General features: G+C 52.9%; 3 protein-coding genes and 1 non-coding gene across 4 annotated transcripts; 3 read left to right on the forward strand and 1 right to left on the reverse strand.

Annotated features, from left to right (window-relative positions):
• Window positions 1-1567: 1567 nt before the first annotated feature.
• On the reverse strand, window positions 1568-4854 carry QC763_118420 (uncharacterized protein). Its single transcript, XM_062908428.1, has 3 exons — window positions 4102-4854; window positions 3014-4027; window positions 1568-2955 (listed from the first exon to the last, which is right to left on the reverse strand). Exons 1-3 carry the CDS (start codon window positions 4220-4222, stop codon window positions 2594-2596), a joined length of 1497 nt encoding a protein of 498 aa, XP_062771533.1. The 5' UTR covers window positions 4223-4854; the 3' UTR covers window positions 1568-2593.
• Window positions 4855-9110: 4256 nt separating this feature from the next.
• On the forward strand, window positions 9111-9329 carry QC763_118425 (uncharacterized protein; the record flags this gene model as incomplete). The annotated part of the gene is made up of 1 exon (XM_062908429.1): window positions 9111-9329. The coding sequence occupies one exon, from the start codon at window positions 9111-9113 to the stop codon at window positions 9327-9329; it is 219 nt and encodes a 72-aa protein (XP_062771534.1).
• A 2188-nt stretch (window positions 9330-11517) lies between these two features.
• On the forward strand, window positions 11518-11623 carry QC763_0022050. Its single transcript has one exon. It is a non-coding gene; the product is annotated as a tRNA-Ala (tRNA).
• Window positions 11624-12074: 451 nt separating this feature from the next.
• On the forward strand, window positions 12075-13516 carry QC763_118430 (uncharacterized protein). Its single transcript, XM_062908430.1, has 3 exons — window positions 12075-12228; window positions 12297-12565; window positions 12626-13516. Exons 1-3 carry the CDS (start codon window positions 12224-12226, stop codon window positions 13273-13275), a joined length of 924 nt encoding a protein of 307 aa, XP_062771535.1. The 5' UTR covers window positions 12075-12223; the 3' UTR covers window positions 13276-13516.
• Window positions 13517-13563: the final 47 nt, after the last annotated feature.

Consider the following 13563-nt stretch of genomic DNA (forward strand, 5'->3'; position numbering starts at 1 on the left):
AGTGGCAATGCCGGTGACGGTTGTTTGGTTGGAAGAGTCAATTGTGTCAGCAGAGGGGGTTGAATCGTCAACGACCTCGGGTTCAGAGTCTTGTATCTGAAGCTGTTGAAGGTCGGCTTGAAGAAGGGACTCTGACTCGGGCTGGCGGTGTTTGTTTGGAGCAAGGGATTGCGGAGTCTGCCTCTGCTGATGGCTGACGACTTGATGGTCCGGTGGAATATGGTGTGATGGTTGATTTGTGAAAGTGTAGTTGTTCTCAAAAGATACCTGAGAAGATCTGTCCTCTTCTGTGGGCTTGTTGTCTGTTGCCAGGGTCTCGGGCTCTTCTCTCTTCTCAGTCCCGAGAGAATCTTGTGAGAAAGCCTCGGCAGGACAGAGATGATGCTCGATCCCACACCGACGAGCAACCCTGGGAGCAGTTCCATTGTGGAGGTTGTCCGGAGGGAGAATCGTCTGTTCCTCATCCGCAGATCCCTGGCTGGTTTCCTCTGTTGTAGGGGGTTGAACATGTCGCTTTCGGACGGCTCCAAAGGGGCTCCAAGTGCGACCGCATTCTGATGAGCTCCAGGAGTCTTCGTCGCCATACGGAGCTGACTTGGCTACCATCTCGTGAAGCTTGGCCATGTGCGGCGCGCTTGCAGCCGCCTTCATGTACGCCTCCTTTAGTCGCAAGCAGGCGTCCAGGGCTTCAACGTTGGCAGTTGAGGCATCTGGGGGCGTGGTGGTCGCACGGGGCTCTGTCGCGGGTGATGAATTGCTGGAGTCCATTTGAGTGTTTCGGTGTGTAGGTAAGCTTGTCGAGATTCGACATGAGAACTTTGTTATGAACTCTCAAGGTGGATTGAACAAGGCAGAGAACGTTCCTTGTGGAAAGTCAGGTAACTGGGGAGGAAAGGTGGATGAGTTTGAGTGAATAGAAGTGGGTTGATTTGTTAAAACAGGTAAAGAGTAAAGAGAGCTGAGTTAAGTAGTCGAGAAAATCTATTTTTTGTCGTGGGTGAATTCTAAACCGCGCTCGGCGTAGTTTGGCTCTTGTTCGCTTTTGTAATCAAAAGTCAATTGTTGCTCCGAACAACCTTCCAGTAGCAGTGAAGAGAGATTTCTGAATGAACTATTCATGTGCTAGACCACAACGCTGGGAGCAGTGGGCATCACTATCGCTATTTGTGGATCTCTGGTTTGAATTCAAAACCAAAATCACCAAGAGAGAGCAACAACATTGCCTATCCTGACGCTCCCACCGCCCTAATTGATTTTGTAAATGTCTCTACAAATATGTAGCACAATAAAGCATCATCTCAGGACACATGATTTCCCCTGCTGTGGCTCAATAACTCGGATCTAAGGTACGTGACTAAAATTGGGCAAGTGAAAATACCCTGTGGTATTTGGTTTCTATCATGGAGTTATTATCAACACCCCAAAGACCAGCAGCCAAACTTTGCGAGCCCCCGTTGTTTTACACCCACAATGCTTCGTGATAACAACGATTGCAATGATCAAGGCAACAGTTGCAACACCGCAGAGCCTCGTGTCAAATTTTTCACAATGAGTGAACACAACTTAGGTAGACATCACTGTTGGATTATATCACAGCCTACCCAGAGCAACTTGAACCAGATGAGCTTATTTCACTTGTTTATTAAGCCAATCCTCTTCAGCAACAAGCCAGCACCAAGGTCATGATATCAAAGTCAAAAGGTTTACGCCTTTTTTTGTTATAGTACAGATGTGCCTGTTATACCGCCACACCATTGGCACCATAGACACCAAACAAGCCGTCCTCCTTAAAGGGCCCCGTCCTCTCCAAATATTCACCACGTTACATAACGCCATCACCAAGCCCGCCGTCCAAAGAATGCAACTAGGAAAACCATCGATGGGGTAAATATATAGCCAGGCACCATCAGCAGCAAAATCAAGTTAAGTTGTTATGCGCACGACTGCATATGGGACATAAAAAGCCCAACATCTTCCACCCTTCCACGTCCCTGATCATCCCATCATACCTCCTGGCAATATTCCAGACCTTGTACACAACCAAGCTGGCTCATGCGCCTCAAAGCGAACCGTCCATTGGCTGGGCCTCGAAATATTCCTGCACCATCATCCCATCCATCCCTCCGCTTTTTCTGCAAACACCGAGAAAAAAACGAGTATCTTGCTGCCAGCAGGGTATCCCATCCACCGACTTAAACCCGGAAAAAAAATGACACCAAACCCCTTCTCCCGCCTGAGGCGGTGATGATGAAGAACAAAAAAAAAAAAGGATAGCTCTAGATAGAGCTGAAGAAAGGTAGAAAGAACAAACAGACCAACCGAATGATTTCCTTTTTTTGAACCCCCTTTCCTTCGCCATCCTCCCATTCCCAGGGGTATTTGTCACCGGATTGACCCAAAAAAAAAAAGAAAAAAAAAAGCTACAGGTATAAGGGGAAAAAAGGCCACCTTCCATCCCAGACGCACCTCAACTTGAGAAAAGCACCCCTGAATCTTCCGGCGACTCGTATACACACACATACATGAATAGAAAGGAAACCGCCTCGAAGAGGATACTATGAAACACCGACCCCAAATGTAACCCGGTCGACTTTTATCTGGGGAAAGGCGCCCCTGGTGCGCGTGTGTAAACGGTAGTGCCATTTGGTCGTGGACCTTCGTACTGCACGCCCGTCATAGCCTCAGGGCCTGCGCCATTGGTTGGCCCATCGAAAGACCGAAGTGGCGGCAGCTCGGCTTGTTGCCGGGCTCTGGCATATTGGTCATTCGCGTAGTGCTCCGACCCAGGCGGAGGAGGGCCTTGCATTGAGTGACTCTGGCGGTACTGAAGCTCCTGAATCTGACGTCTCATATCCTCCATCTGTGCATCGCGCTTGGTTACCTCCTCGGCAAGCTGCTGAACATGTGACTGAAGATCTCTAATCGTGTTGGTCTGACGTGTGTGTTCTTGAATGGCTTTGCGGACATTAGCTCTCTATTACAAAAAGACACATGGTTCCGAAAACAAACCAACCTTTGGTGAGAATCTCCCACTTGGAAGCCTTGGTGCCCCGCTCTTGAGGCATAAGATCCCTAAGCTGCTCAAAAAGCTCCTTCATCTCCGTACGACGTTTCCGCTCAGCCAGCTTATGGGTGATACGAAGCTCGGGGGTCCTGCTATACGGCTGGTTGCCCGCATGAAGACCGCCTTCTTCGTTCTGCAAATCAGACAACTGCTTGTGCTGCAGAGAGTGATGGTGGGTTGTCGAGTACTCCGAGGCGACCGAAAGCCTCTGGTATTCCGTCATGCTGTGGTGGTCTTCGAGTCGACGTTGTCCGGGAGGCAGCCTTGAATCAACTGTGTATTGGCTGCTGGCCAACGATTCGGCAACGCTGCTTCTCCTCGAGTTTGCCAGGGACTGAGGTGGTCCCGACATGCGTTGAATAGCATTGTCATCTTCGGGAAAAGCCCAGGCCTGACCCTTAGTAGGCTCTGCTGCTCGAGCAATGAGACTGGTGGTTGGCCCTGTGATGGTTGGCGCAATTCTCCCTCCTCGGGGATGAACTTCGGGTTTGCGTTCTGCGTTTGGTTGATACCCGTTGGAGATGCGGTTTGTAGCAAGAGAATCGAGGTTGGCACGAGGATGTCTCTGTTGCTGTAGTGTATTCTGGATTGACGACGTCGACTGGTTGTGGCTTGCATAGGGGGACCCGCTCAATCCCAATTGGCCGAATCCCTGGTTGAACCTGCTATCCACGCTCTCCCTCCGTGACATACCAGGCTCCGGCAGCTCGCCATGGCCAAATGTGGCGCTGTTGGGGGCCGACTCCAGCGATTGCGGACGGTCAAAGCGGCGAGGGTCGGCGCTGAGAGGGGTTGTCGGCGACACGATCGAGGCAACGCTCATATTACTGTTCGTCGGAGACACGAGTGGCAGCGGGAGGAGGTGGGTCGCTGTTGTGGGCGATGGTGTTTTATCGACGGGCGAGGTTTGGAAACCGGAGTTGGGTGGGCTAAGGACGCCCAGGCCTGAGCCTGTGGAGTTGTCTGCCAGAGCTATTAGTCCTCTTCTTCTCTCCCCCTCCGTGACCGAGTAGTTCCTTTCAGCTGGAGCAACATACGCTTGCTAGACACATCTCCGCTTGAGTAGTAGGCAGAGTCTCTGTGGTCTTCAGGTGAATTCAGCACATTTGTCAGGGCGGCGGGCCCGAACTTTTGCGAAGGTGGCCGTTGTTGCTCCATGACGTTTGGTTGGGCCGTTGCTAGTTTGCCAGTAGCTGCAGTGTGGAAATCCCAGTCCGCACGTGGCTCAACCCACGGCGGCGTCGAGTGACGATTCTCAACAGCTTGCAACGTCTCAAGGCACTGAAAAGGGAGCAGCCACGGTCGGCGACGGCAGTGGTGCTTGGCTCAGGTCGGGAGGCAGGTCAATGGGCCACTGGAGGCAGGGCGGGGATAAAGACGAGGAACAGGATGAGATATGTCGCGAATTAAACAGAAGCGATTGACGCTGGACCGGCGTCTCCGGGGTTTTTGGTCTTGTTGTCTGTCTGGTGTTGGGCGGCCGTGAAGACAGACAGAAGGTCAAGATTGACGGCAGGCAGTGTTCGCAGGTGGTGGTAATATCGACGACAGGTTGCTGGAACGGAAAGCCGAAGGAGAAGCGGCAGGATTGTCGAGTGTCAAGGACGGGACAAGCACGTTTTTCAAAGAAGCCTGCCAGCATTGGGCTGGGGAACAAAGCTGCCGGGGAAGGGGGGGGCGTGGAGGGGGGAACCAAGCGCACCAGCCAGCAGCCAGCAACAAAGGGGCCGCTAGCCGGGGGGAACAACGGGCAGCTGGGATTGGGCGGATGGAATTTGATGGGCGGCGATGGTACCGGAGTGGAGGGCGTGGATGGTAGGGGAATCCCTCCCAGCGCAAGAAAAGGGCCCGTTCCTCTGTGGGCAGCCACATGTATCCCGCATGCTCAGGTTCCGGGTACGCAGTTACAATGGGAAATGGGAGCGACAGGGCACAAGCGCGGTCGATGCATGCATGCCGGGGGTACAAGTTCGAGGGTTGTGGGTTGTGTGCGTGCGCTCTCTCGGCACAGCCAGGTGACACAGAACGGATCAGAGGCAGATGCCAGGAAAGTACTGCACTGGTAGTCTCTTAACAGGGCTGCCGGAAGTGGCAGGAGCCAAAGCCGTCGCGAGGATGCTGAGCTGGGGCTGCGCTCTCTATTTTACAATTGAAATTTCACGTTTCAGGCCACCTGCCACGAGGGACAGCTGTTAGTAGGGCAGGCCTGTGGTACCAGATCCCGATCGTCGCCGCCCAGAGGATCTCCTTGGGGGGGCCCTTTGGGGCCACTAACACGGCGTGGCGTGCCATAGTCGGGACGGTTTTGGAAAGTACCTGCCTGGAGCACCGTGGACAGCAAGCAGTGGGATGGATGACTGAGAGGGCGGGGTGGTGGTGGGTTAGTGGGTGCCTTGCGCACACTCTGAGCTTGCAAGCACATGGCGGATTTGCAAAGGACAGTTGAACAAAGAGAGAGCATGGGGTGTGGCCTCATGCTCATGTGCCCGCGAGGTGAGCGAGACCTGTATGTGCATTGTTGTCGTCTCTCTGGTGGAGCGTGCACGTCGCAATTTGACTGCGTCGGTTTTCTTCAAACTGCACAAGTGCCTTCGTGCTCAGATTTGCCTGTGACAGAGGGTATGTCGATATGGGAGCATACCACCGAGTAACGGGGCACCGGCCGAGTCCTTCTCCGAGCACACAAGAGCGGCATTGCGGATGACCATCACAAGAGTTTGCCCATATCTTGTCCAGGTGTGGAACAGTCTGTCCTCTCTCACCTAGAGATATCACCGTGTCCTGGGGCCACACCGTGTTGGGGTGACAGCAGAGACTGCATACTGTAGAGCACATTTGTCCCATCTAGAGTATCAGGTATATTTGACTAGTCACTTAATCCCAGGTGGGCATACTTCTATTTGGCCCTCTCTGTCAGTGGATGGACTGGGCCACCTGCAGAAGCCAAACGATGGTTGCAGAGCGGCGTCTGCCTCTCGATGCAAGGGAAGATAAGAGGCCCAATCCCAAACCGTGCCATGGGAGCTGACAGAGAACGTGCGTTTGGTCCAGTTCTTCCACCATTGGCGTGTATGAGTTGTGTGAGCAAGATTCGGCAGACTTCCGGCTGAACACTATATGCCACTCGAACCACACTTCTAGCAAGGCCGAGTGAAACACAACGACGGCAGGGCTTTGGTAGTCATGTCAGCATTCTCTGGCTGTCTCTTCGGCGACAAGACCCAGTGGTTGGTACCGTAGATAATCTCCGTAGCGCGCCAGACACAGGCCCGGCTCCTACACTACGACAGTTCACGGGCAGGAAACTTCAGCCAAGAACCAAAAGCTGTCACTTCACCCTAGCGTAGATACCTGAGTGAGGGGCGGGCTGCGGGAGGTACTTGATGCTTGAGAGGAATGAAGTCCTTACTCCATACGGAATCGTCCCGCAACCTGCTGGAGATCCAGCCAGATGCATTGCAACGTCACAAACCCCTGTCCGCGCACAATTGCTTGCGCGCTCGGCACGTGTCGTTTAGGTTTCCCGCCCAGTGGCTCGTTCGGCGGGAATATTTAGACCCTTGGTAGCCCTGAATGGCTCCAGCCTGTTCGGGGAAGTCGGTACGGTAGCAATGTCGCCGTGGCGGATCGACATCTTGTTTTGTGGATGTGGACCGTGCTTTGATTCCCATCTGGCGGATCGAAACGCTGATGCTTTCGGACAAGACGTTGCGCTGAAGGTTTGAAGAGGAACCGAGAGATGCCCAGCCGGGCCACGGTTGCTGCTGCTGAACTGCTGCTCGGTCGGTGACGAAGGAGAGGGAGAGCTTCAGTGGCCTCCAGAGTGACACTGTTTCGGGCCTGCTGCTGGGCCTGCCGTCTGGTTGCTGCCAGGTGTCGAAACCATCGACGCCAGCTGGTGTCCAAAGGTCTGTACAACCACATAGCAGGAGCACTAGTGTAAGGGCAAGTCACATTCCAAGTTCCGAGCTGGCTCAGTGTTTGGTTCGTTCCATGTGCTTTTGATTGCGGCCCTCGTGGCCTTTGTTGGCACGTTTATTATTACCGAGTCTTGTACCCTGGTACCGTCCACTTTGTCTCGTCAACTCGGGCGAACATCCGTCCTGACTACAACACACCAGGGAATGGTCCTTGGCAACGCACATAGCCTCTCCAATCTCCATCACCCAGTTTATTACTGCGTTATGTACTGTCAAGCCTCGGTCTTGAGACGCCTTAGCCGCCGTCCCGTGGACCAACAGGCTCTCTGGGAGTTCCAGGTTGGATCCTCAACGGCCCGAGAGCAGAAGGGACCGGGTAGCCAGCCCAATAAGCTTTATGGCGTTGAAACCACTCGCAAAACACCGTTATTTCCTCCTGTACATGTTTGTGAAGACGGCACTGGCAGACAGATCTCTGTTTCGAATGGTCCCGACAAACACAGCTTGTGTTGGATCTCCCTTGCCCCACACCTCCTGGTTCATATCGGCGCCAGGATCCGAAAGCGGCTCAGGACCTGGACGATCACGCCCCCAAAATGTTTGTTTCTCAATCACAATTACCGCTCGGCTCGTCTGGCATCGAACATCTGGCATCTGGCATGCGATCTTGCGCGAACAGGTGTCGTGCCAGGTGCGGGGTTGCCTTGTTGAGTACCTTGCAGCTTCATTCTCTGGACAAGTGCTTCCAAGCTGGGAGATGGCACAGGCAAGACATCCTAAAAGGCGCACAAAGTGTGACCAAAGTTGCAGACTCTACATCGTCAGGAGATCCGGTACGAAACCCATCAGATATCGACCCAACTACTTACGTACAGCAAAGCCCAGTCTTATGCGGCCCCAGGCGCCTTGACTATCGATATGCGAGGCAAACCAGTTCGCGGAGTAGTTCCAGTCTTGATGTGGATTGGGCCAGATCCTTCCGCTTTCTTCTTGTTGTACACTTGCCCTCAAAGTTCCTCACATCAACCCAAGCTGACCTCAGTACAGTTGTCTCAAGCAAGCGGTTTGCGAATGCCTTGACGGCTGCGCTTACGACGTCTCTTCGACAGAGAGGCCTACTCAGCCAGACAGTGTCAGAGAATATCCCGACTGTAGACAGCCACAAAAGCCTTGTACCTCACAGGTCCCCGAGGGGTCGGCGACGTTGGCTGCAGCCCCTCACTCTCCACCCCACGGCTATTCAGTACCCGCAACCCACTAATCAGACTAGAGAAACGGTATCTTGCATGGTTGATCTGTCTGGGGTGAACCATGGCCGGGGTTGTGGGCCTCCCTCCTACCGTGGCTCTCTGGGCCTTCTCAGGGCCAACAATACAGGAGTCCTAGTCGACACCTGTCGACATCCGGGCGGTCTGGTCAGCGATCTCATCTCACAAATCCCAAGCCTGCACAACAATGGCGCGGAGTGTCTCCGTAGTCCAGTCCAGCCAGGTCAGGTCTTGCGGTTTCGCTCGGCCGGGAGATCCTCCCGCAAGGGATGTCGCCATAGTTTTCCAGGGATGTATTACTCGTCGATCACTGGACGCCTCCAACTGACCGTGCAGCAACCTCTTTCCGTAAGCCAGATTGCCTAGGCTCAACTCTCGATGGCCTCCCCTCGATGCGGCTGAGGCCTCGAACTTCACCAAGCATATGTGCTCTCCTGCATAGCCGAGCAGAATCCTCACCATCACAACACGGATACACGCACTGTGTTGGGCATTGTCAACTTCTCAATAGGCGGCCTGTACCTGCATTTCCATCCGGAACCGGCGTGAGACCCTGCTCATCTGATGGGTTGTGGCCGTGACACTGTGATTTCTGCTGCTGCGGTGACAAAACCGGGAGCCAAATGATGGAAAAGTGGTTCCGGCCGACAGAAAACCCTCATGTTGGAGCCGCTGGGCCACAGTCGCTGGTCGCCAGGGTTTGTGAAGCCAACATCCGTCGCTCGCGGATGAGGGTTAAAGGGCAACCCCTCTTTTTCTTTGCTTTTTTTTTTTTTTTTTTTTGGTTTCTTTTTCCGTGACAGAACGAACATTTGCTTGCAACCTTGCTGATCGTTCTCAGTATCTCATGCTCACCAGATGGCGTCGTACTGCTGGGGCTGCAGGGCACAAGAAAAGAACTGGCAGCTGAGGGACCCAATGAAGGCAATTACCACAAGTACGACCGCAGCTGCTGTATCACCCTGCACAAGAACACTGATCCGGAGACAGCCATGCTGTAAAGCTGATTTGTACTCTTGTGGCTCTCTCCACCGAATATTGTCGGACTGGAACATGGACAGTTCATCCCAGTCCTGACTGTGTTCTCTGGCTCGTATTGGCGAGGGGGTGCGTCACCATCCCATGTTCACGCAGCCAAGGCCGAAAGGTCTTCCTGTCCGGCGCCCCTGATTTGTTCCGTCCTGAGACGCAGAGGTTGCCCCTTTTTCATGGTTTCTCCTATGCCCCTTTATTGGGCAGGAGGAGGAATCGGTTCAGGGACAGAAGAAAAGTGCTCGGATAGAAACAAAAGAAACCAAAGCACTCGCTCCTGGCGAGAGGCTACGCAAGCTTCTCTGGAAATAGTTTGAGTCTCACGGTATTCTACGAAAGGCTGATCTTTTGTGTCGGGTGCCTCGAGCCCACGTGTTTCTCTGTTCCTGAAAACCCCCTCTCTCGGTTCCGTCAGGTTCGGATATCATGGCAGAGGGTCAGGTTTACCACCATCCGATGTTCTGCTATGTGCTGTCAGGTACCACATTCATCACAGTTTATAGCTGAACTGATATGCCACAGGACAGTTGCATCCGCCATTTGTGGCTAGCTTCGCCAATCACAAACTCACATTGCTCACACAAACATCTACTGTCATGAGGGGAAACCTGCACGTATCTGGCGAATCAACAGCACGGGGGAAAAGGGGGGATCAGTATGGGACTGGGGACGCGGGCGCGAGGATGTGCCACAGAGCACAACGGATGTCCTCGAGGGATGGCGTTTTCACTCCGCAAGAAGGACGAGGAGTGGGCTATCAGGGGCACAAGACTGGGTGTCACATGGCACACATAGGTTAGCAGTGCCGGATTCACCCAAAACTGGTTGAAAACTCTCCATTATAACAGAACAAGGCCATGACGGAACCAACGGAGGCGGGCGAGCGAGAAACGTCGTATGTCACTATACACAGGTAGCAAGACCATCATCTTCCAGAGGGGTTGCCACAGGTCCCTCGACTATTTACTCGAGAATGATAGGACCATCGCAAAGCACCCACTCACGGAAGTTTACCTTTGCCCTGAACCCATCCCACTCATATCTGTCATACTGACCATAACACTCCTCCTCAGTACCACAATCATTCACACCAACCACAAGAAGGCCGATTGTTCGCATGTCATTTCCCCCCTTCCCCTGAACTAGCGGGAAAAGCCTGCACACATGGCTCTCGTAGCTCCTTTGATTGTGACAGGAGGTGAGGTAACATGAGCAAACGACAGCCGTCCATCCATCCGATGTGGGATAGCTTTCAGAAGAGCACACGGCAGGTTACTTGTACCTTGGGAGAGTGCTGAGAAATAAGGTACACGGGTGGTTGCCACTGTCATGGGAGACTTCTGCGTGGTACGTAGTGATACGGTGAGGAGCTTCTCTTATAGAGGAGGAAGTGGTCTGATTTTTTTTGGACGGGCAGGCTGTCTGTTTGGGGGGGTGATATCGGAAAATCTTGAAATAGGTTATCAAAATAGGGAGAGGTTGAGCCATCCTATGAATTGCTAAAAGGAAGCGAGAAATAAAGGGGGGTAATCGTCTATATTCAGGAGCGGCTGGCAAACAGTTAGACTTGCATGAAGAGGTATTCAATGGCTACCACCGCACTTTCCAGGCGTCATGGTGCCAGGAAAGATGATCTTTCAAGTGGTGACTAGAATTCTCTTTGATCGAAGTACCTTGATTTTGAAAACTCTCCCAGGTACAGGTGTCTAATACATCCATAGTTCGGGTGTCCCTTGCTAAGCCTCTACACAACTTAGGTGTCATATCTTTTGATTGTCACTCTCGGCTCGGGAAGTTTCAAAAAGGCGGTTGAGCAGGTGAAATGCCATAACCTATACATCTCAACATCTACTCAACAGTCAGCGCAGATTTCTTTCAAGTCCTATCTTTTGCTTTCAGCTAGCTTTTTTTAATTTTTAGCACACCGCATCAACATCCACGTCCTTGTCAAGTGTATGTATACCACCTATGGTGATGGTGCCACTAGAATAGCATACTGAAACACCGCAATGGTAGGCCAAACATCAGCTCTCGTGATTCTTCGTACAGTGAACGTAAACAACAACCTGCGTGAGATTGATTCCATGAGCATGTTGCTGACACTGGGAAAGTATAGAATGTGACAATCAAGTCCCCAGCAGCACAGAGACCCATCTCAAACCATGGCCAAAAAGAAAATGAGGAGGAGGACCACACAAAGATGTCAGAACTGAAATGAGGCAAAAGAGATATGTGGACGGGCTGGGAATCGAACCCAGGACCTTTCGCATACAAGATGACTGATACTAAGATCAAGTCCCGATGCTAAGCGAACGCTCTACCAACTGAGCCACACGCCCTGTTGTTGTATGTTGATGTTGTGGTGGGTGGAGAAGGAATTAGGCTTTGAGTATGGAGTGGGATGATGCCTCTTGGAAGCTGTGCATTCTTTTGGTGTGCTTGGACCCCACCCTGTCTTTTGAATGGTGGGGGTTGGGAGCAGGAAGAATTGCCACGGGTGAGCGGAAGGACCGTAAGCGCACGTTTGGAAAATTCTTCAAATGGAGGCTTCGACGGCTGGGATTTTGCTTGGGAGGATTGTCCGTGGTTTGTGGCGAGTTTATTGAACTGTTGTTCGTCTTGAACCTGTCAACAACTGCGGTGGGGATTATGATGATTATCCACGATAAGTTATCGGATAAGCTTATCTTGGCTTGGCAGGACAGCCGGGGTTAGGGTTGAAGCAGAATGTCGGCTCTTAATGTTCCACTCAGCCTAACCGTATTGAGCTGGCTGGTAAACTTGTGGGGACACAAACATCCGCATCCTTGCAAAGCTTGCTGGTGGGAAAGAAATTTTGGCGCAGTTCGTTCAAAAACTTCATCATCCGCCCATCACACATTCGGCTTACCTGTACCCTTCACACAAGACCAATCCTCTAAGCCACCCTCCCCATTCTCATGATGTAAGTAAACCCAACGAATGAGCTCACCATCTCTGTCCTCCATATATTAACCTGCTGTCTTGCACTAGGCAATCTCTTCGCCGCGCCGCTGTGCGATCTGCCCTCTCGGCCTCCAGAGCCGTTTCGGTCAAGACCACCTCTGCTCCCTTCGCTTTCCCCATCGTCAGAGCCGCTGCGGTTTCCAGAGCTGTCCCTGTGCAAGCTGTGCGGTGGTATTCCCAGGAGCCCACTTCGCAAGACCCATTGTCGCAGGACGTCACCGAGGAGGCACATGAGGCCGAGGAGAGCATCACAGAGCAAACCCAAGAAGAACGCCAGCCCAGGAGGCAGCTCGACAGTAAGTCTGCACCCTGCACACGCAATATCATATGAACACCATGCTGATAGTGTGTAACAGAGTCGAGAGCCATCTTTGTGCGCAACATTGTGTTTGAGGTCAACGAGCAGCATCTGAAGGAGGCCTTCGAGACATATGGCGAGATTGAGGACACCTACGTTGCCCGCGACCCCCGGGGTATGAGCAGAGGATATGGCTTTGTCACCTTCAAGGACGCCTCCGCCGTCAGCGCTGCGTGCGCCGCTGTCAACGGCTCTTTCTGGCATGGACGCCGGGTAACCTGCATTCCCCGCAGAGACGAGGAGCAGACACCCCGTGCCCGCGAACAGAACAGGACGCCTAATGCCCCCACCAATCAACTTTTCGTCGGTAACATCCCCTACGAGACCACCGACGCCGAGCTCAACAACCTCTTCGCTGGCCTCTCGAACGTCACCGACATCCGTATCGCTGTCGACCGCACCACCGGCTGGCCCCGTGGCTTTGCCCATGTCGATTTCACCGACGTTGCTTCCGCTGAGGCTGCCAAGGAGAAGCTGGCCGCCACCAACCTTGGTGGCAGACAACTGAAAATCGACTTCGCTACCGGTTACGGAAAGGGTGAGCGCACCAACAACAAAACCTTTGGTGGCCGTGGTGACCGTGGCGACCGCGGAGACCGTAGAGACCGTGGCGACCGCAACGACCGTCGCAGCAACGACGGCTTTTAAGATGGGCCGACCAGCCCTCGTTGATAATGACGCAAATACCCCTTTTTTCATGTCGGCCCCGGATGGTGGGCGGAGGTTTCATTCTTGTCGTGAACGATGGGAGGTAGCCAGAACTGTGTAAAATACCATGATTTGTGTTTATACCGAGATGCTTTCTGTTACAAACTGGCGAAAGATAGACTGTAAGATTATGTTGTGTAGCAATAATACGCTCTCTCCAAGACTCCTACCTCCCTTTTTCCTCTTTGTCGTCTTCTTGAATGTGCAGCAGCCCCAATGCACAAGACC

Source organism: Podospora pseudopauciseta, chromosome 1 (assembly GCF_035222475.1).
Source record: "Podospora pseudopauciseta strain CBS 411.78 chromosome 1, whole genome shotgun sequence".
NCBI classification, from domain to species: domain Eukaryota; kingdom Fungi; phylum Ascomycota; class Sordariomycetes; order Sordariales; family Podosporaceae; genus Podospora; species Podospora pseudopauciseta.